At 40.5% G+C, this 23,409-nt stretch overlaps 1 protein-coding gene across 4 annotated transcripts in view; it reads left to right on the top strand.

Annotated features, from left to right (window-relative positions):
* The window catches only part of CPQ (carboxypeptidase Q), a 161,782-nt gene that overhangs the window by 82,379 nt on the left and 55,994 nt on the right, over window positions 1-23,409 (top strand). For all 4 annotated transcript variants that reach the window (XR_010070054.1, XM_063327242.1, XM_063327243.1 and 1 more), the window contains one exon: window positions 17,986-18,097. Coding sequence is in view for 3 of the 4 variants with exons in the window: in XM_063327242.1 (XP_063183312.1) it covers window positions 17,986-18,097 (112 nt within the window). In the remaining variant the exon portion in view is untranslated. The remainder of the gene's footprint in view (window positions 1-17,985; window positions 18,098-23,409) is intronic.

Raw genomic sequence — 23,409 nt, forward strand, 5'->3', positions numbered from 1 at the left:
AACTAATAAACCTAACTAGTACTTTCATTTATAAAGGATGCTCTGCCAAAGCCCTTGACACCAAAAACTGTAATTTTTTTCAGTAAATATATATGAACAATAAAAAATTAAATTGCAGCCTAATTAGTAAAATGTGACCCTTGCAGAAAAAAAAAATCAAACCATGTTCCTTGTTTACTAACCTGCTTCCCACAGAATATTGCTTGTAGTCATTCTCTGCAGAGATGTTTCTCTGGCAGAAGCTTGCAATCTGTCATGGTAGGCATCTTCATTTTGACAGAAATGAGCATATCGTCTGTATATGCAGGGAAGAGCTTTCTTGGGAATCAGTCAGACTCCATACTGCACCAAATCCAATCATTGTTCCCTACAGCTGCAAAGCACACATCTTTTACGTTGCCTAAAGTCAGTGTAATGTATGCAAACAAGTGATTTCGCACTGTGATGGGGAGAGGGAGGGAACATACAGCAATGCTGGACACATCACTAAACACCATGGGAGTTATTCTCATGGATTCTGGGAAACTCTGTGAAATTAGACAAAAAAATTAAAAAAAAAAAACAACCAAAACCAAACTCAGAATACAGTCCAGACCCTGCAGATCTGGAGAGAGAATTGGGAGTAACATATTTTTAGCTCACATATTAATTTCTGTGAATGTCTCTGACATCGTGTGTTTTCTGGATTAAAAACTTTTGTGTTCAAAAGGTCTTTTTTTTCTCCTATATCTAAACAAAACCCAGGTATACGTTCATGGGAATTTCAACCACTGGTCATACGGTCACTGTTAAATATACTTAGCAATTTCCCTTCTATTAAGAGCCATGGAAAAGCAGTTTTCTTGCTATGGCTGATTGGCATGAAGAAAATGTCTTTAAAATATATATAATGGTAGTCTCGAGCCAAGAAATATGATTTAATATCTTGTAAATTGTGGGTTTATGAAAAATAGTGTATAAGGTCCTGGATTTAGGGGGAAGGCAAACACTTTGCAAAAAGAAAATGCAGAAGCATTGAGGGTATATTCTTTGTTGTACTTTAACACATTGTTATTACTGGCCCAGATAGTCTCACCATCAGTATTTCCCCTCAAGTGTAAGAAAATGTATTACTCTGGTTTTGGTATGATTCTGGGTTCCGCAATGTTACTTCAGAAAAGGAATTTGCTGCAAATGTCACTCTAAATGAACTTTAGTCTTGTAACACTCTATTGTATTTTGTGTGTGCATGCACTTTCTCATATCGAAAAACATATGCATCTCATTTTATATATAAACTGTTGTTGATTTAAGTCTTTGATGATCTGAGATTAGATTTTGAAAGCTAAAAATTTAATAACTTGTGGGACATTTAAGGGTACTTGAAATGTTGCATGTTCTGGTTAGAATGCGTAGACACGTCATATCTGAAGATGTATGGCCCATTATGAAGTTCTGAAGATGAACGGTGCTTTATGAAGTGTTTTCTGTTTTTCTTCTCCGTTTCCTCCGTGGTGGTCAAGCTGTCAATAAATAGGTTCTAGGGGCTGAATTAATTGAGAGGAAATTGGGTTTGAATATTGGAGAGGCAGGAGAAAAGAATTAAATCAGATGATAAAATAGCTTTCCAGGAATGTGATAAAATGCCTGCATGTCTCATTTTCCCTGTCTCTGGTTGCCGAATGGAGCTTGCCCTCTTTGCGCCATCCTTACTGTGAGTATTCATTTTCCTGTCTTTCAGATGAAGTTGGTCTTTTTCAGCCTGAGTTGGGCAGTGGGAGAGGAGGGGAACATCGTGAGGAGAGAAATGCTCGCTCTCTTGATTTTCCTGGTAGCCACAGTGGCCCACTGAAGGTGGCTGACCCCTCACACCTGTGATGGAAACCCTGTCAGGTGCACTGGGCTCCAGATTCCTCCCCAAAGTTTAAAAACTTTGTGGGGGGGTGTGCGGTGGGGAGAGTGGAAGGGAGATTTGAGTTGCAAACTGATACTTAAGCTTTTCTTGCTCATGAAAACCAGAGTGGACATGGGGGTGCAACTGCTGATCAAGATGGTCTGGAGAGCAAGCAAAGGAAGGTCCCCAGACGCTGTTGCAGCAGGTATGGTGAAGGTGGGTGTGTGGGGACGCCAAGACAACCCCGTGATAGGAAATGATTGTCATCTCTCGCACAACTTTTGTTTATTACATAAAATGCCTGTTTAACACCTGTTGTTTGACAGTGCAGTTCCTGATCAAGGTACCTTGAGCTCTTATTGTGCTTTGTCCTCCTCAGAGGAAACTCAGGTCTCTCATAACCCCTTAAAAGCTTTTTCTGCAATACATTTACAGCCTGGTTTTCAGTCCCGTTTTTGTTTCTTGGTGTTCTCTTGGGTTCATTTGGAGAGATTGTGTCCTTAGAACAAGAACCTGCTGTAGCTCAATAGACAGAGATGACTGTTGAGGCAATCTAGCACGCTTTTTGTGTGTGTTCCATGAACTTCTGGTACTCAGTTGCGTGACCTGCTTAGAGCAAATGACATGTTCCAACGCCGCCAGCCAATATATGAGTTGCCACGATCTGTTCCCGGGCAGCAGTTTATATAAATTTCTTCCCTCAAACCTATGGTGATTTGATGATACTGGCAACAAGTCATGGGCAATTCTGGTGAAATACTTGGGTTGGAGGCAACACTTTCTACAGAACTGCAGACACTTTTTATCTGCAGCTTTCTTTTTAGCTCATTTGACTTCTTTATTGTTTCTACTAACTTCCCTCCTGTCTTTTTAAAGAAATATAACATTAGGTAGCTTTTTTGGGAAAAGCACGTATAGTGGAGAACGTAGAATAGCACTGTATCAATTGTGGAATAGAAAGTAGGCGTGAGGTCGTTTGTCAGATTACAAGGTTTGTAGGCAAAGTAATAGAAATATTTCAGTTCTGCTTCTTTTTGCCTGGTGTGTGGCTCAGTTACAATTATAATGGTGTAATTGTGGTAGCAGTGTCCGTATCGGATGTCCTGCAGCTGGGAAGAGTAAACATTAGTTACTAGAGCGAGATTTGTAGCTACGCTCTGGGTTATGTGAACATAGGTGGTTTCAGAACATGAGTATACAGCTTACTTGTTTTGGGGATGTATGCATTGTAAGGGACCTGTTCTTTGGAGCAGCTTTTCCGAGAGGGTGTCTTTGACACCTGTTGTTCAAGTAAGTTATCCTGCCAAGCGGAGGGGTTTCGGCAGGACAGGAGTAGCAGCCCAGAAGCAGAGTAGTTTTGCCTTTTTTGCTCTTAGTAATAGAACAAGTTAATTTACATTTTGGTTCATTTGTAACATGCACAATCTAGGTAAATGTTTTTGCCCAGTCTAAGAAATGTTCGAGTTTTCTGCTTGTTCTCATCGTCAGTGGGAGGAGAAGAGTTTTAGAGAGAACTACAGATTCCTGTCAGTTATTCTGAAATTGTGTTATTGAATCCACTAACGTGGGAATAAAAATTGCTGAATGCACTCAAATGATAAACACATGAACCACATTTTTCATGCATTTACTTCTGATAATAAGGACCGGAGTGGACGCGTGAGGAGAATTCTTGTTCTCCGTGCCCCTAATTCTCTGGGTGCAATCTTGTTGGAGGTTTATTTAAAGGCTAGAATAAGTTTAACATTCAACCATTAAAATATTTAAGCAGGTACAGCCCTGATACAATCTTAACTAAACATGCCTTTCAAGCTTATTAATCCAGGACGTATAATCAGTTTTGTGTACTACTGTGATAACCGTTGTGTTTCATTTTGAAAGTTAAAGGCACAAAAACTAATAAAATTAGAATAGGAGCCTCCGAGAACAGTGCCTGAAGGAGAAATTAAATTCATTTCAACGCAAACAGATATGAAATGAAGTACAAATAGAACAGCAGTAATAATTTTAGTATGACACAAGTTTTCATTAAAAAAATCCAACAACATTTATTGCACGCAGTTTCAGGGTTGTGGAGGCTGAATGAATATAGGGTCTTTTTAATGCATGTTCCGGAGGTGGTTGCAGGGTGATATCTAATAGCAGCCAGTGGTGTTTGCCAACTGGTTAGCCAGTGCTATATAGATGTCAGAATTTCAGTGAGCATACATTCCTCTGTCATGTGTGAAATTGGGGGGGTGTAGGGATGGTTAAGTAAATAAGTTATTTCAACTTGCAGCTGTAGGAAGAGAAACTAGAGGGAGGTGGCATCGGCAATGAGGCTCACAACCTTTCATATGAAGGTCAGAGATTCAAATCTAAGGTGAAGTGACAGGGAATATTAGTTAGCACTGACAGATTTTGAGTGGCCTAGGGACATAAAGTTGATGTTAAGTCCAAGTAGACAGAAACCGACATCGTACAAACTTATCCATATAACCTGGACCTAGCTGGTGTTTCTGGTGCTTTTCTTTATGATTTCCTCTCTGTAGCTGGCCACAGGGAAAAAAAATTCTGCTGTGAACATTTTCACAAGCTCAAAAGGTGGCGGGCATCATGCTGTAGTGGGCATGAAAAAATTTGTGCCTGTGAAAATGTCTGAGATGATACCAACATGCAGCCATTTCTGAGGTGCTTGACAGGGGGGAGATGGAGACCAATATGCAAAGCACATCTCGGCTTGATTCCAGGCTGTGGCCATGAGGACACCTCTCTCACTTTTGGGATGAGCGCTATAATCACTCTGCCTGTCCCTTGCAATGAATACCCAAATGTTTCACACAAGCTGTACCAGTTCCAAATGAGATAACTTCCATTTTCTGGTATCCCTGCCTGTGGTAATCACACCGTGATTTTGGAAAGTGGAAGGACGAGGGACTTGTGTATCTCCTCCCTTTCTGTTACTGCAGTTGACTTGTTTTTCACCCTTTCTCCAGGGTTTGTCCAGAGCTATGAGTTATCCATCTGCTGTCTGCTCTGTGGAAGGAAAGCGCTGGCTTATGCCTGGCACGTGCACCTATTCAAAGATGGCAACAGGCAGTAGCCACGCAGTGCTCGGACAGCCCATGTGCTTGAACTGCTTTCCAGCCTTGCGATATGCCAAACGTCTGGAAGTGTGTGTTGCTGCTGTTTTTTCCTGCTTTGCCAAAACTGAACTTTGCACCAGGGTTTCTGAAGTCCCTTGCGCTCCAAACGCATTCCAGAGCCTTCGCGTTACTGGTTCAAATAAATTGAATCTCTCCTGACTTTGAGCAGATATTCCACCTTGGGAATCGTCCTGACAACAGTTGTCTCATTTGGTCTTTTACAGAAATTATTTGAGTTTGATAAAGCAGCCTCTTCTCCATCTTGGTGAAAACTTGTGTCAAACACTTTGAGATTCACAATAGTATATAAACAAAGAAATTAAGGACAGATAAACATGAAGGGTGAGCTATCACTTTGTATCAAAACTCAGGATTTTTGAGATAGTAATGGGAACTGAGCAGGGCAATCTGTCAGTGTTACTTACAAGTACTCAGCTGTGAGTACAACTTCTGTTTCTGTGGGGCTGTGCACAGGTACTGGAGATTGTGGACTGAGTTTTCTTTTGTTTAAAGAGATACAGCTCCAGTAATTTCACTAGAAGACAGGGACTTTGAGTCTCCACTTCTTAGTATTTTCCATGAGTACTGTCATAAATATAGAAATAAATGTTAATCTTCACTATATCCCTACATAATAAACAGTTGTTTAGTCCCATTTTACTGATAAAGAGATCAATACAATGTAATTAACTAATCTGAATTTAGAAATGAGAAATTAATGATTTTCTAAGTCGACGTTTAAACCTCAATAGAAACGCTGTCTTAATTATCAGAAACTAAAAAAAAACAAAGGGACTGTTATTGGTGAAAGAAGAATTGTAATCTGAAAATGATGTTGAGACTTTGAAGACAAGTCTCATGCAATATGTAAAGCAATTCTTTCAGGGTCAATGTAAGATAAAGACTTTTTTTCATGTTGCAAGCCAAATAATGTCCTGTTTCTGTGGGTTCTTGAATCAGTTCGTAAAACTATTAGACAAAAATTGCAAATGATTCCATAAAATGGAACTTTAATTTTTACCATGATTTTGACTGCCCTAAGTAGAAAAGAGGTCTTTTATATAGTAAAATACTATATTGAAGATTACAGTTGTATTTTAGCTGTCTGGATCTTGAAGGACATACTTGGGTTTGGTACAATTGATTTCCAAGTTGTGTTCTGCTTTTTGGGTCTCTCTAATGAAATTTTCAGAGCCAAGAAAAATGTGGATTATTTTTAAAGCCAGAAGAAAATGTGAATTATTCATTCTGGAATCAGTGTCGTAATTATAAAAAGAGACGTCTAGAGATCTTGTAGTCCAGCCCTGTGCTCAAAGCCAGGTCAACTAGAGCAGGTTGCGTAGTTGGGTGTTAAATATCTCCAAGGATGGAGACCCCACATCCTCTCTGTGTAGCAGTTTCAGTATTCATAGAATCATAGAATCGTCTAGGTTGGAAGGGACCTTTAAGATCATCAAGTCATCATTAACCTAACACTGACAAAACCACCATTAAACCATGTCTCTAAGCACCACATCTACCTGTCTTTTAAATACCTCCAGGGATAATGACTCCACCAATTCCCTGGGCAGCCTGTTCCAATGTTTGATAACCCTTTTGGTGTAGAAATTTTTCCTATTATCCAATCTAAACCTCCCCTGGCGCAACTTGAGGCAGTTTCCTCTTGTCCCATCACTTGTTACTTGAGAGAAGAGACCAAACCCCACCTCACTACAAGCTCCTTTCAGATAGTTGTAGAGAGCAAAAAGGTCTCCCCTCAGCCTCCTTTTCTCCAGGCTAAACATCCCCAGCTCCCTCAGCCGTTCCTCATAAGACTTGTGCTCCAGACCCCTCACCAGCTTCGTTGCCCTTCTCTGGACCCACTCCAGCACCTTAATGTCTTCCTTGTAGTGAGGGGCCCAAAACAGTACTTGAGGTGGGGCCTCACCAGTGCCGAATACAGGGGGACAGTCACTTCCCTAGTCCTGCTGGCCACACTATTCTTGAAACAAACTAGGATGCTGTTAGCCTTCTTTGCTACCTGGGCACACTGCTGGTTCATACTCATCCAGCTGTCGACCAACATCCTCAGGCCCTTTTCCACTGCGCGGTTTTCCAGCCACTCTTCTCCAAGCCTGTTGTGCTGCATGGGGTTGTTGTGACCCAAGAGCAGGACCCAGCACTTGGCCTTGTTGAACCTCATACCATTGGCCTCAGACCATTGATCCAGCTTGTCCAGATCCCTCTGTAGAGCCATCCTACCGTCAAGCAGATCAACACTCCCACCCAATTTGGTGTCATCTGCAAACTTACTGAGGGTGCACTCAACCCCCTCATCCAGGTCATTGATGAAGATATTAAAGAGAACCAGCCCCAATACTAAGCCCTGAGTGGTGGGGAACACCACTCGTGACCAGCCGCCAACTGGATTTAACTCCATTCACCACAATCCTTTGAGCCCAGCCATCCAGCCAGTTTTTTACCCAGCAAAGTGTATGCCCATCCAAGCCATGAGCAGCCAGGTTCTTCAGGAGAATGCTGTGGGAAAAGATGTCAAAGGCTTTACTAAAGTCCAGGTAAACAACATCCAGAGCCTTTACCCTCATCACTAAGCAAGTCACCTTGTCACAGAAGATCAGGGTAGTCAAGCAGGACCTGTCTTTCATGAACCCATGCTGACTGGGCCTGATCAGCTGGTTGTCCTGCATGTGCTACGTAATGGTACTCAAAATGATCTGTTCCATAACCTTTTCAGGCACTGAGGTCAGACTGACAAAATTATAATCTCAGCAAAATTCCGGAAAAACTAGCGCAGATGTCAGGAACGTAAGATAAGGCATAGAAATAAAAAAGGGTTACAGTAACCATATGAAAGACTAGTGGAGTGTTTTAGCATGCTTCGCAATGAAATACTTTATGTAGCAGAGGAAGAAATGGCAGGAACCTGGTGTACACGTGGATTTGTGGAGTAATAAGACAGCATCAGAAGAGCCTCCGTCCTAGGCTGGAGTGGCAGGTGTGATCACAGGCCTCTGAATCTGTGACCGTGAAAATACTTAATGATGGAGAGTGGGAAGTTTTTGCCATCACAGCAGAAAGGCATGGAGCCCACCTCCCACTATAGAGTAGCGAGGACAAGAGACATCACCAGTTCTGATAGATCATTGTGACTGTGGAAGAGGGATGATGAGGCAGTTTTGGGAGAACTGATTATGTGATCAGGACTCCACTTAGTAAATATAATGGTGAGGGGCAATGGTGTGGTAAAAGGCAGGAATTTCATTTCCATTATGTTCAGCTGGTGGTGATTAAGTAAAACTAAGTTTCTGGAGATGTAAAATTAGGAGACAGACTTGTGAGCTGATCGTGAGCTGCAGTGAGGGCTCAGTAGAGCACATTTTAAAAAAGGCTTAGGATAAGTATTTGGAAAAATATTATCCTCACAGCAAACTTTGAAACAATTTGTCCAGAGAGGTCGTGGCATCTCCATCTTTGGAAATTTTCAAAACTCGACTGGACAAGACTGAACAATCAGATCTAAGGTGGTCCTGCTGTGAGCGAGGTGTGGAAGTTGATGAGCACCCAGAGGTCCCTTCCGACCTCTGGTGTTCTCTGATGCTCAGTGTCCGGCACCGAGACATAAAGGTTATGTTTTGAAGCCTCCTCTTTTGTAGTCCTCTGATATTATTACAGCCATCTAAGGGTTGCTTTGACTTGCTTCCACTAGTAATCTTCTTGGGGGATTTGTACAAGAAAATCTATTTTCTTGAGGATAGTTCAGAGCTGGCTACACAGGATGGCTTTCAGGACATTTTGGGTCATCACAATGCTCTAAGGCAGTGCTAGCTAGGCACGGGGGCTGACTTAAGGGGTCCACTAGTGTTCTGGAGAGGAAAAAATAGTTTTGGAATTTTTTTGAGACAAATCTACAATTTCTACAATTTTGGAAAGTGATGCTTGCCAGTATTTCACGGTATCATAGTGTAGAAGTAGGACAGTTTTGTAAATGTTTCAGTTAAAGAAGTAGCACTAGCCATTAATGTTTATTTTAGCTGAGATTAATTTTGATATCTGATAAAAGAAATTGCAAAGATAAAACATTTGTGAATGTTGCTAGACCTGTAGTAATATGGTACAAGCATATACGTCCCTAAAGTGAAAAATATATAAATACAGAGAGTCTCTAGATTATAAAATAATCCCTTTTGTCATACACAATCATCTACTACGTGTCTAAGGGAAGTCTTCCTTCGGTAAGTGTAGAAAAAGGATTGTTTCTCCCTGCACATCAGGCCAGACACCGTTTCAGTTTTCATACGTGGGGGTTTGCAGATTCTTTGCTAATCTTTGAACTAGAAAAATAGCAGCTACAACACCAGTTTTATGCAAGGGTAGGCGACATTTTGGTGATAACCTGGTTTTGTTTAGGTGAAGTTATTAATAGGACTTTTTCCTCTTGAAACCTTTAGAGGTGGTCTGAAATGTATAAATTAAAATCCTTATTTTCAAAATACAGTATTATTAAGAGTGGTATTATTTCTGAAATGTTACAGCTCAGGAAATAGGAAATAAAAGATTCTAGGGAACTTAAATATGGAAATGCTAAGTCTTAAAATCCAACATTTCAGAAGAAATGGGTAGTCATTTCAGTATTTGGTTATCTTTTGAGTGCTCATATAGTTTCTATGTCCCATTACCTTTACTACAATTCCCTTATCAGTAATAACTTATTTTCAGGCTACTTTTCTCCTTCACTGTCTTATATGCCATAAATGATATCAGCCCGTGCTGTTTTACTCAGTGGCTTTGAGATCCACTTCAAACAGGGAGGTTTGGTTGCAATACTTTCCGAGAGCACTTTATTTTCAATCACTTTTATAAAGTAGAGATTCAGCTTTAACGAGTTTACTGTATATTCTGACACAGAGGCTCTTTGAAGGTTAATCAGCTTTTTAGCAATAATAGGGTTGGATTCTTGTGTGACTAAGTGAGTCACTTCTGTTTCATGTGCAGATCTATCATTTAATCGGAAGCCTGGAAGACTTACTACACTACATGTTAAGTAGAAAAGACAGTTTTTGTTTTAATCATTTTTTTTCTTTCTGAACTTCACTGTATCTTTAGGACTGTAAATTGGTTGAGACAGCCAGACTGATTATTTGAGAACCATTCCTAATGTGCGTGAAATCTAATAAAAGGAGCTGTACAGTGAAGTCATATTATTTGAACACCAAAGCTAAAAACTAATTTGAAGAAATATTCTTATATATACAAAATAAAATCCACTAAATGTGGTAATGTTCCTGATTTACATTCAGGGCATGATTTAATCCAATTGCAGTTTAACTGGAGGCAGTTAGTGTTTTCTTAAAGGCAAGTGCAGAAACTCACAAATCTTTTTTCACATATTTGTAGCCCAAAAGAAATATTTGGGAAAATGTCAGGGTAGGCTTTCACAAAGAGTTTTTACCAAGTAAGCATTTTTTTACAACTGAACATCTCTGATACAACTCCGTCTTGAATTTAGCTGTTGAAGTTGATGGAATTACACTCAAAAGAGTAGACCTCTGTTTAAACATAAACATATTTTTTTCTGGTAATAATGAACTGCACATTTTTTAAAAACAGGAGAATTTATATTAAAATATATGTATATTATGTACGTATGTATCTAACCTTGCATGTAAATCTAATTCTAATCCCATACCATATGTTGCTGATGGGCACTCAACTTACTTTGTCAGTTTTGTCTTCCCCAAGCATTGAGATGCTGAGCTTGAAACAATGGTGGTATAGATACAAAATGCAGTATCCCTGCAAGAACTATATAACCATTTTAAATGGTTGTCTTTGTTCTGTAGGGCTTGAAAAGTTTCCTTTGAGGCTCTATCCTGCTGTTGGAAGAGCTGGCTTGGATTCCAGAAAGGAAGACGATGTGTGATGCGTTTGCAGCAGTCTGTGTGCTGCTGCAGGACGTAGGATTACAACTTCTGATGTGTTTGGTTTTCGGAAGGCCCGTGATGGAAAAGACAGGGACTGATTTACAGCGTGACGCAAATAAATAACTACTGTAAATATTTTAAAACTTGAGGATTGTTGCTTTGTATAAAGGAATGGAGTTCTGCCTGCACATGAACTACCAAGTAGGAAGAGTTGATAACTGATAATTTGTCATTTTTTTTACTGTGAGTTGAAGAGAGAAAGGTTTGGGGAAGAAGGGAAGAGAATGGGCCAGGGCACAAAACCTGATTACACACTAACATTTTATTCCACTAAAATGACAGAACTTTTTCCTAAAACTGAGAAAGAGAATACAGTCTGCAGAGTAAGAATTACTTTAAAAGAGGGAGATGATTGTGGACGCTAGTGTGAGCTTTGCTGAGTGGATAAGCAATAGAAAAGCATGTTGCTTGGTGTTGCCGTTTTCCAGAACATATTTGCAAGCACTGCTATGGATGATGCTAATACATCCTAAAACTGCCATGCCAGATTTACTACTCTTAATTTGCAAATCTACGTGTACGAAGACTTTATTTAATCATACTTTTGAAAGCAAGTTAAGCATGATGGGCTTAAATTTAGTTCTGCCAGCTGTTTTATTTGCCCACTAGTTTGGTACATGATATGCTGCCTTTCTCTTTTCCCTTATTCTCATGCTGTTAACACAATGAAATGAAAAAAATCTTTAGATCCTTACAAACTGAAGCCATCTGGTCGTTCATAGTTGTCATGCTATCCAAATGGGTAGATTACTTAAAATGTAATCCCCGTGCTTAAGAGCACAGGCCTGAATTTGGTGCTGGGTTCCTCTGCCTGAGAAGCTGGGATTGAGAGTTTTTAAGAAGTTGTGGTTTAGTCAACGTCAGAAATTTTCATTGGGACTGGGGACAATAGGAAATTGTGAAGTGAAAGAGTGTTTGTGTGAGTAAAAAGAGTAATGAGTACCTGGGGAAGGAGAGAATTTATAGACATTTTTTTGATTTGATTGAATAGGGGACCCTAATTCTCATCTGGCTTCTGTTTTCCTCTAATTTTGGTCCAAACACAAATCAACTGTTTGTGCTGTTCATATGTGCAAGTTAATTATTGTACAAATATCCTATGCACTGGGAGGGGATCCATGCAGAAAACATATCCAGTCAAATAATGCAAGACCTTATTGTGGTACCTAGAGCTTAAGATGGACCCATTTAGAAGCAAACTGGAGAAAAAAGAACCACAGGAATTTTAATATAAATGCTTTTCATGAGTTTCCAGGTAATTGGGAACTGGGCTGGAACACCGTAGACCTGTGTTGCCTGAGCAAATGACTAACCTGTGACAGTATTTGGCTGAAAATGTGGATGAGCAGTTGAAAAGAACTCAAGTTGCAATCTAGAGCACTTCACTGTTTTAGCTTGAAGTTTTGGCACACAGACACGTGGCGTTTGAATGTGTCTTGGCTAAAGACGCTTGATCTGGTTCTGATACCCTGTTTAGTTCTTGGTCATCTCATTCTCTGTGTATGTGATACTTGTCAAGTTTTCTGTCCTCTCCATGCACGTTAAAGCGCTCCTTATCTTCCCTGTCTGCTAGAGGAAGGTGTAAGCAAAAATGCTTTTCAGTCGTTTGGATTATTAAAGTTATTACTAAGCTTTTTTAAGAGAATGTGTTGATAGCCATATTCCATCAATATAGGTCCAACTTTGTGGACCCTAACCTCCATCCATGAAGTCTTTTTCATCCATGAAGGGCAAAGATGAATGATGACTTCATTACTCTTCCATTACCATCTACCTCAGTGAGAGGAAATAACTTTGCATGCTGGTATTCACAACTTGATACAAATATTATTCTAGATTAGATTCTGTGATTGAAAATGTTACTTACAGTTCTCTTCTAATGTTTAATATTTATGATCTCTAATGTTGCGTAGAAAGAAGCCTTGGCTGGACATGAGCCAACAATGTGTGCTTGCAGCCCAGAAGGCCAATCGCATCCTGGGCTGCATCAAAAGAACCGTGGCCAGCAGGTCGAGAGAGGTGATTCTCCCCCTCTACTCTGCTCTCGTGACACCCCACCTGGAGTACTGTGTCCAGCTCTGGAGTCCTCAGCACAAGAAGGACATGGACCTGTTGGAGTGGGTCCAGAGGAGGGCTACGAAGATGACCAAAGGGCTGGAGCACCTCTGCTATGAAGACAGGCTGAGAGAGTTGGGGTTGTTCAGCCTGGAGAAGAGAAGGCTCCAGGGAGACCTTATAGCGGCCTTCCAGTACCTGAAGGGGGCCTACAGGAAAGCTGGGGAGGGGCTGTTTGCAAGGGCACGTAGCGATAGGACGAGGGGCAATGGTTTGAAACTAGAGCAGGGTGGGTTTAGATTAGACATTAGGAAGAAGTTCTTTACAATGAGGGTGGTGAGACACTGGAACAGGTTGCCCATTGCCCAGAGAGGTGGTGGGGGCTGCATCCCTGGAGACGTTCAAGGCCAGGCTTGATGAGGCTCTGAGCAACCTGATCTAGTTGAAGATGTCCCTGCTTACTGCAGGGGGGTTGGACTAGATGACATTTAAAGGTCCCTTCCAACCCAACACATTCTATGATTCTAACTAAAAATGGAATAGACTTTTCTTAAAATTCCCTCTAACCAAGCAGAAGGTAACTACCTACATTTTATTAAGTTACTGCGTGACAAATGCAGTAGACATATGTGACTACATATGGAATGAGAGATTATTTTTTAGTGGCAAAAACCATCCTGTTCTAGAAATGGATAACTTCATGATAACTCCATGCAGATGCATGGGAATGGGTGGTTCCTCTTCCTAATCTTCTTGGTTTTAAGATATGAAATATATAAATAGATATTTATATAAATATACAAAATAGAATATAAATTTCAAAATATTTCAGTAGGCTTGATTGAAATGCGGGGCATGACTTAAAGGCATCCAACAGAGGTCATAATGCTGGTGCAGAAGGAAATAGAATAAGTCATCTTCTATTTGTAATGTTTCCTGCAGTTTCCCTTCTGTTGCACAGTCTCAGGACTGTGTCTAAGTAGCATTTCTCAGCTGTGTCGCTGCAGGAAAGACAAATCTTAAATTGCCATGTTGCATGCAAACTGTCTTATCCTAAATTTTTTTTTGCCAATTTGGCAAAGGTGTATTGCTGGATTTGCACTGTCCTATACAGTTGTTTGTAGTTTCTCTGTATATTTAAACCAAATACTTATACGTACATATACATACTCACATTGCCTTGCAATGCGTACATTCGGTTGGCATGTGCTGACATTTCTATGGGGATGTTTTGTGCAAATGTAAGTGATTAGTCTGTGTGTAGATTTAAAGCTGAGAGCCACGTAACAGGTTTGAAAGCGGTGTGGAAAATGCAATAATCATATTTACATGATAGCTTTGACTGCCTTTGTTATTGGCCCAACTGTACAGAGAAGTATAATACTATTATTTTATAATATTATTTTAAATAATGTAGTGGTTTAGAGCGAATTTCAGAAATATTTCCATTCCTTGCCCAGACACATTATATCTACTTAAAGACCAAGATAAACATAGTGGTTTTGTTATTTTATGACTGTGTCTTATTTTAAGAATGTCTATGGCTAGCTATCAGCAGGATCGTGGAAACTTTCATTTTAGCTGCTGCTGCAGAAGCATGATAGCTAAAAAACCAACTGTTCTGAAAAAACTTTCACATAGAAGTACATTGGTTGTATTTATGTAATTGCGCTTGGCATCAGCTTAAGTAAATTTAAGTAGAAGTTCATCCATAAAATTATCTAACTTTCTCAATCCATTTGAACCTTGATCTGTTTTGGTGTAATGTTCTGGAGCTGGTAGCGATGCTTTGTGATTGGAGTCTGTAACCCCAAGTGGGATTACACCACCTTCTTCTGATTCAGAATTTCCTGCTGTTGCAATATGTGTTGTTTCACAGAAAGGAGGAGTAATTCCCTCTCAGATGCTCATGTGGAGATTGCTGCCAGGGAACAGTGTTAGTGAAGTATTCTTTCACTGCCAAAGACAAAGCGTTGTTTCTATCATAAGCTTGGTTCTCAATGTGAGTTTACAAACTTCTAAATAATTCACTTCAGCTTGAAGCGCTCTTTCCCAGGAAAGTGAGTAGGTACCTTCTTAAAATAAATTTTTGCTTTAAGAACAAACAAAGCACATGGCGATTTTGAAGTTGTGGAATAGACAAAATTTACACTGAAGACAGTTGTGCTTTCACTCAGAGCCTTTTCTGTGTCTGTTTGTTTTGGTTTTTTTGTTTTTTTTTTTTAATTTGTTGTTTGCAAATTCTTTATTGAGTGGACAGTAATGAGTCTGCATTAGTCGACCGCAAGGTGTGGTGGTGTTTGAGCCCTGTCCTCCCTGGGCAGGTTGCAGTGGGGCTGCACGTGCATCCCAAGCTCTCAAAGCAGGATCATTCATGCTTTGCCTGCACCGCCTGCAAGAGTGTCTGCACGGGTGTGTCTGCTCAGTTCTCCCTTATAAGAAAACAAAAAGAGCAAGGAGTACGGCAGTGAGCACTTCTTTTCCGCTCTTGTTCCCAAAAGGTTTCTACCTCCAAAGCTGGCATGGCTTTTCTTAGATTATCTGGTTTCAAGGTACGTTGCTATTGTAGCAGAGGGCTGCTGCAGATTAAGTACTTCTACTGCAGGGCAGCATCCCCGGAAAACATGCTGTTTGCAGTCTTTCACGCTGGGCTTGGGAGGATCATGACATTAAATTGCAGGAATACCTCCTGAGTAAACCTGAGGCTTTTACAGAGCGGCCTGCCGTCCAAATTTAAGTGCTGTTGAAGGAGGGGACGTTTTGGAATAAAGACTGCAGCATGTCTGTCTTCTACCAAGAAAATCAGCTGGTGCTGGAAAGCAAGCACATGTTTAGTTAAGGCTGGGTAAGGCTGGGTACCTCCCCCCAAAAGAGAGTTGAAACATCTGAGAAGGAAAGAGTAAGCTGCTCTTCAGATTTTGATCACAAGCTTTTCCAGCTTCTAAAGCATGATGCTTCTGTTATTTATAATGCACACATTTATAAACATTTCATAGTGCATTTTCTAAATGTAAAGAGTTTTGGTGCATGCTGGTCGGACATATGGCAATACAATATATATGACTAGTAATTTGTCTTGGCCCTTGTTTAATGCAAAGGGGCCTTTTAGTTATGCTATATCACAGAATCACAGAGTCTTCATGGTTGGAAAGGACCCTTAAGATCATCAAGTCCAACCAAACAACCTACAATCTCTGCCACTAGAGCATGCCCTGAAGTGCCAAATCTACACGTTTCTTAAACACCTCTAGGGATGGTGACTCAACCACCTCCCTGGGCAGGCTGTTCCAGTGCTTGACCACTCTTTCAGTAAAGTAATTCTTCCTAATATCCAATCTAAACCTCCCCTGCCGCAGCTTCAGACCATTTCCTCTGCTCCTGTCATTATTTACCTGGGAGAAGAGGCCAACACCCACCTCTCTACAACCTCCTTTCAGGTAGTTGTAGAGGGCAATGAGGTCTCCCCTCAACCTCCTCTTCTCCATACTAAACATGCCCAGCTCCCTCAGCCTCTCCTCATATGACCTGGTCTCCAGACCCCTCACCAGCCTGGTAGCTCTCCTATGAATTCATATTTGCTGCACTCCATTGCCATGATCTGTTTGTGTGCTATTTTTAGTAATCGGTGGAAACTTACTAAGATTTCTCTCATGTGAAGTGGAAAATAGAGGTTTTCATGGTTGGACCCCAAGTTAGTTCCTTGCAATGTTAGCTGCACACTCGATAACACGAAAAACTCATTGTGTTCTCATTATCAGTGCTAGAGTAGTTGTCCTGCATATATGAAAGCTGAGATGATATGCCAGGAGAGCCTCATCCCTTAGGGAGAAGAAGGTGGGAGGAGGAACAAGTATTTTTCACCTCATTCTAGAGCCCATAACTCTGAGACCTGACTGACATCAGCTGACTGGGGAGTTGGAAGCATCCCTTCGCGTATGGCCAGTTCTGGGCAGCACACAGACAGAAGCTACATGGTCTTCTGCAGTTTTTCCTCAGTGCTGAGTTATCATAGGTTGGATGCTTCCACTTCCACCCTATCTCAAGGGCACTTTTTTCTGGTACCAGTTCTTCAAAGACTCCTGGAGCACTGTAGCGGCTCCCTACTCTTGTTTTTGACCAATTGCATCATTGTACCACACTGCCTGCTCAGAGTTCTTGTCCCTCCTTGACATCTCCATTGCAATCACAGATCCAGCAGCCCTTCAGCTTCAGGTCCAGTTAGGGAATGGTCTCGCTTCTGGTATTGGTCTGATGCTGCTTGACAACATTTGAAGAGTTCAGATCTGAAAGCGGGTGTTTCTGGAGAAACGTATACTGCTATACTCCACTGTAGCCATAAAGCTTTCTTTGCTGAAAACCCATCTGGGACTTACTACCCCGTAGTTTTTAATTTAAAATATCCTTATGACTAATGGAACTATAAAATATCTTGTCATTGTTGTAGCACGTAGGGGATCCAGTAATAAATCAGAGGTCCTCTGTGGCAAGTACCATAGATATATAATAAACCAACAGTGTCTGGGAACACTTCAGTCTAAGTTTATATTTCTGACTTATGCACCCAAAAATAGGGTTAATCAAATTTCATGCCTAAGGGCTTAAATAGCCATAACATGAAAGAAGTTTTCACCATTCTGCAATGTAGTAGTCCTGTATCTCTGGAAAGTGTGCACTTTGTTAATGTACGAGACAAAACCTTTCATTTAAACATTCCTTACAGTATATCTACTTTGATTCATGCAGTGGTTTGAAGCAGTAGGATGCATTTGGTTGTCCCAGATTTATATTCAGTGACTAGAGAATGAGAGTTTTATTTGAAATATTTCCTTTCTCCTGCTCTGAACTAAAAAGCCAAATTTATGAAAAAATTATTAAAGTGCTTAAATGCTGAACTGACTTTTCTGATTTGGTGTTTTCATGTAGATATGTTTTCTCATAATTGCTTTTCCAGATTGTATTGGTCAGTGGACATCTGGACAGCTGGGATGTTGGGCAGGGAGCTATGGATGACGGTGGTGGAGCATTTATATCATGGGAAGCATTATCACTCATTAAGGATCTGGGTAAATATTTAATTTTAAAGCATTCTAAATTAAATCAAAGTATTTTTAATGCATTACATTTCCAGAACGTTTTGCATGTTGCCTAAACTGTATTTTCTACTTTATCCTTTCCTCTGAGCACAAATATTCATACTTAGTATAAATATTTTGCAAATTTGTCTGTTAAACTCTTCCTTTCCTCACAGGGATCATCCAAAAGCAACACATCAGTCAATGATCTAGAAAGTACTTTGAGCTTGCATGGTCACCATCATCACAGAATGAAAGTTCAGTATAAGATATAATATCTAGGTAACTTAGAAGGAAGTCACTCCTTTTCATTTTTTCTTAATGAGTTCCTCCCTGTTAATGAAGATAAATCTTCATGAAATCACAGATAGCCTCTGATATTCTTCTCTAACTCTTAAGCAGACATTTTAATCAAACATGTTCCTAAATCTTTCACTGTCCTACATGTTGCTTGTACAGCAGCTACTCAGTTAATTTTTAATTCCCAGCCCGTTACCTCTCTCTTGATAATTTCTCAAGACAATTTTGTCTAAGTCTTTCTCAAGAACATGTAACTAGGACTGGATACAGGCAATGATCTTGCCTCTGGTCTTTTTCCTTTCATCTACGTGTAAAGTTATTCAGTAAAACTGACTCAAAGTTTCACAGAAGTTTGCATTTCCAATGTATGTATTTCAATTGCTTTGTTTTCTTCCTTGAATGCTCTTCCTAAATAAATTTATATCCTGCCTGGACTTGTTCCACTGAATATTGATAGATACATCTATACCATCAAGCTACTGTGTTCTCAGCTTTGCACTTGAGGGCAGGTTTCCTGGTTACGCTGCTTTTCTGTTGCTGTGTGCTTGGGCTCTGCTTTGCGTTGTGACAGCTGATTTCCTTGGCAATGTAATCCAGGTCAGAGGAAGCACACCCTTGAGTCTCGTCACTACGAGAATACAGTTCTGTCAAATTTGGTTTAACAATGGTGTCCTGTCCAATGTTGTGGGCTCATCCAGCTCATCGAGTAACATTTGACACTGAGGCCTTGCACACCGTAATATCCTGCTACAATAGGTTTGTGGGATGCAGAGCCACCTTCCCTTTCCAGAGATCACTTCTTTGAATCTCTTTTGGTAATCAGCAGGATGACAAGCTGAGTGGGTTCTGGAGTTTGGTCTGTAGATCAGCTGGACATTTCCGAAGTTGGTATTCCAGTACACAGGCTGTCAGCCCTCACTTGCTCATCTCCCTCCTCCAGAATTTCTGCTCAGCAGAAGTGCGAGTTGAACTAAATGCCCATGTCATCAGTGGTAAATTTAGATAAAGAAGGAGAGAAAAAGGAAAAGGCAGCTTCTAGCCTGGATATGTCTGTTGCAGTGTGGACTTGCTCAGCCTACTGTCTCCTGGCTTGCATAGCTCCCCTGTGTGGGATCTGAAAGGCCAGTTTCGTCTACTCATGGTCTTCATCTGACCTGTGGGTAGAAGTGGGCTGCAGACAGCATGTTATTGTAGAAGGGCATGCTCTACGTATGCCTACATAGGGTGTGTTTGGTGGGAGAGGTGGTCCACAAGGTAAGATGAGGTAGAGTTGCTGTACATGCAAGAGGGAGCTGTGGTTGCATAGTCATCCACCTGTGTTCTCCAGACACCCAGCCAGTTTGGTTGGGTGTCCTGCTGTTCCCAGTCTGATGCAGCCTGATCTGATTTCTAGTCTCCAAACTGCAAATTCCAGTCTTACTGCTTGATCTGTAGTATTTTGCTGGTTTTACTTCCATATGGGCTTTTGTCACTATGCCCCTGAAAACTAGTTCAAAACAGACTTCTTAGATTGTCAAGTTGATAGCCAAGGATGCTTTTCCCCCTTAATCAGATGGAATCTATTTTTCTTCATCATTCCCATTTTCCAGAACTGTAACCTGTGGTCAAGAGGAATGCACCATGTGTTCATTAAAAACTAAAATCAGCTGCCGCTCCTGCTCTTAGCTCTGGCAGAGTTTAAATAAGAAACTAGCCTTCTCTGCTTCCGATCAGAAGGATTTGTGCACTTGAACAATCTCACTGTTTCTTGAAGAGCTCTTTGTAGACAAGCTCTGTTATGTGATTAGCCACTCTCATATTTCAGTGGTGAACATCAGACATCCCTGTGAATTCCTGTTCCTTTATTTTGCATTATTTGAACCTCTTATCTCTCATTTTCCCAGCCTCGGAATGATTGGAATATCAGTCTGTGACCAAAACCAAAGTGGATCTGTTTTAATTTTTGCTCTTTTAAAAGTAAACTAAAGAAGATTCCTCTACAGAAGAATCCAGGCCTACTCCTTCTTTTAGTGTTTTTTAATCTTTCTTTTATGGTTCTTGGAAAATTGTCCGTCCTCTCTCTACCTTCAGGAAAAAAAAAACAATTATGCTTCTGTGTTTGCTGACTCTATTCCGTTCAGAATAAACTGTTTTGTGTCTTTTAAGGGCGAATTCATGGTGACGTTGTGTAATTCTTATTCATAGGGTTTCCCTTCATGCATGACTGAAATGCATCACTCTCTGCTTGTTCAAATATTTGATTTCCTCTGGTAGTAGCCTGTGTGTTTGCTGTACAACCTGTGGTGAAACGCTGTTTTCTCAGCTGGGAGAATGCCGAGCCTTTGCTGATGCCCTCTGTTCTGGCCAGCTGTTGTGTTAAGCTCTTCTTCTTCTACCAGTCTTCTGCAGGAACGTAAGGCTGGGAGAGGACTTCTGGGTCATCACATCTAACCTGTAGATAACCATGTGGGATAGGGCCTTTCATAAACTGTCTTCCATAGCAGATTGGTTAATGCAGATTTTGTATCTTATGATGCACGTAGAATCTGACAAAAAGGAAAGCAAAATAGCAGATGTGCAGATTATGTGAGAAACAAATTAATGAGTTTTATTTATTTTCAGTGAGCATTATATTTTGGACTGTGGAGACGTGGTTTAATATCCTTTTGGACCCTGATAAATTTAGTCTCAGACTAGTCCACCAAGTGCATTTGGCATGGTGATAAGACAACTAAACTGGCTTGTCTGTATGCACGTGTAGATTTATTTTACTGTTTACTGGGAGTCTTCAAGCCATGGTACATTGCGTAGCCATAAAAACTGTGTTTGCGTATGGTATAACTGATCTGTCAGATACTGAGATATCAGCTTAAAGCTGAAGTGAGCATTCTGAAATATGAATTTTTGAATATGAGATTTGTAACATATATAATGAGGACAACTGCCACTACTTCTGCCATGGTCCATTGGTTCCATAAAAGCGAGATATTACTACGCTATTTAAGCAGGTTTTTTCAGTGATGAACTAATAACACTTTGTCATGACATCACTGTGCCCCTTGGATGTGGCTTGGATGGGTCCACCTTGGATGGCGGACACAAGTTATGCCGGTTCATTAGGATTTTGATAATTCCATGTATTACCTGAAGAATGATTATAGTTTAAATACAGTTCTGTACTTCCAACATAACCCCCTTCCCAAGCCATTTAATAGCTAGTGGCTTGGGGCCAAATACATGAATTTATTAAAAAATCATTAAAATTATAGTTTAACTTATGTTTTATATTTTATATATATATAAGCATAGGTTACCTTTTATTTTAAGCAGTGCAGATTTTCTTGCCTCAAGTAAAATTTTTTAACAGTTTTTGCTTTTATTTCTAAATAAAGCAGTTACTTAATGTGTTAGGGTTTATATTTCCTAAATCTTCAGTGTTGGCTTTTTTTTTTTAAATTGATCTGACAGATCTGTACCATGTTTTTGTAGCTTTCCAGACACCATAATAGTTACACGTTCCCTATAAGGACACATAACAGTAGCACAGTCTCAAGTGGTTTTACACAGAGTCTTCAGCACTTCAGCCTTTTGGTAGGACTTTTTCCATTTCACTTTTTGACTTCACATGGATGGTGTTTCTTTTTGAGAGAAAGGAAACTACAGGAAGGCCAGACTGAACTGAAATAATTCCATAGTATATTACCGGAGAGTGGAATAAAAAGATTTAATTCATGTAGAATCCCACATATACATTTCAAAAGAGTAGTACCTAAAAAACATAGGGCCAGATTGTGAACTACTCTAGTTTTTGAAGACTGTTTAGACCTATAATGATTCAGTTAGACCTGGAAAGTAGAAAAGCTAAAAAGTGGAAAGTCTGAAGTTTGTCTGGATGCTTTGCTTCTAATAGCTGTAATGTCTCCCTGCCTATCTCCCCCATCGGGGTGACGGGAAGGGGTAGCTGCTGGTGGTGCCATTCCCTCTCCTTCTCCAGGGAGGAAGCACAGGCAGCAAATTCAGAGCAAACACCGACTTTTAGATGGTTATATTTCAGCATGGTGAATCTTCCTCCACATGGCTTTTCCACCACCACCCTGTGCAGAAAACGGAACCCCATCTCATCTCCTCTGTGCGGCTGCAGTTTCACTCTGGAAACATCCCCTTCAGCAACTAATAGTTCAAGGTTAGCACCGGCTTGTGCACCTGTTGGTACCCACAGTGGTTGTAGACATCTCTGGACCTGAGTGAACAGAAGTGTTTTCCTTTGTGCACCCGTATCAGCTTCTCCATATCAACTCTACTCTTATAATTGCTTGTTTTTCTAGAAGCTAATTTCAGAAAAATTCACCAACTAGTGGCCGCATTGACAAATGTTATCCAAAGAGGTCTTTTCTCCCAGTTAACGGTGAAGTTTAATGAAGCACGAAGGAAAGAAAAACAGTATTTTTTTCCTGGAACTCTTGAAGCTTATATATGCTGCTGATCGGCATGATCTGTGGTGAGCTACTTTATGGCTTAATGTGCTTAAAAAGCGAAGAACTGGAAGTGTTGCCACAGAAGTTGTTTATGTGAAGAAAGATGAAAATTTCAGCCAGTTATCGCTCCTCATTGCATTTTCTCAGAATAAAGACATCTTTAGAGGGGCTGAGGCAGTTCATGAGCTGGTCTGAACTGGTCAACTCCCTTTCCTTGAGCAGAGCTGGGGCTGTTGCTATTAGCTGGGGATTTCTGATGCTGAAGAAATTACCCTTCATAACTGCAGGCGGGGTGTCGGAGGCAGAAAGCTTGTGCAATGCGCAGTTTGCCTGCAGCAGTGTCTGGCAGCTGCCGCCCTCCCCAGCCCTCTGCAGTTTTTAACCTTTTGATCAATTTTAACTAAATTTGATAGAGGCATAGAGATATTTAGAATATGTTCTTTGCAAATGGGTGATTGAGGAGAGATGGGCGAGTGCATTTATGTCCCAACTGAAGGACAAGCAGGAAGAAACTCCACTTTTATCCTTTCCCTCTGATGATGAACGCCT

This window comes from Chroicocephalus ridibundus, chromosome 2 (assembly GCF_963924245.1).
Source record: "Chroicocephalus ridibundus chromosome 2, bChrRid1.1, whole genome shotgun sequence".
In the NCBI taxonomy this organism is placed as follows: domain Eukaryota; kingdom Metazoa; phylum Chordata; class Aves; order Charadriiformes; family Laridae; genus Chroicocephalus; species Chroicocephalus ridibundus.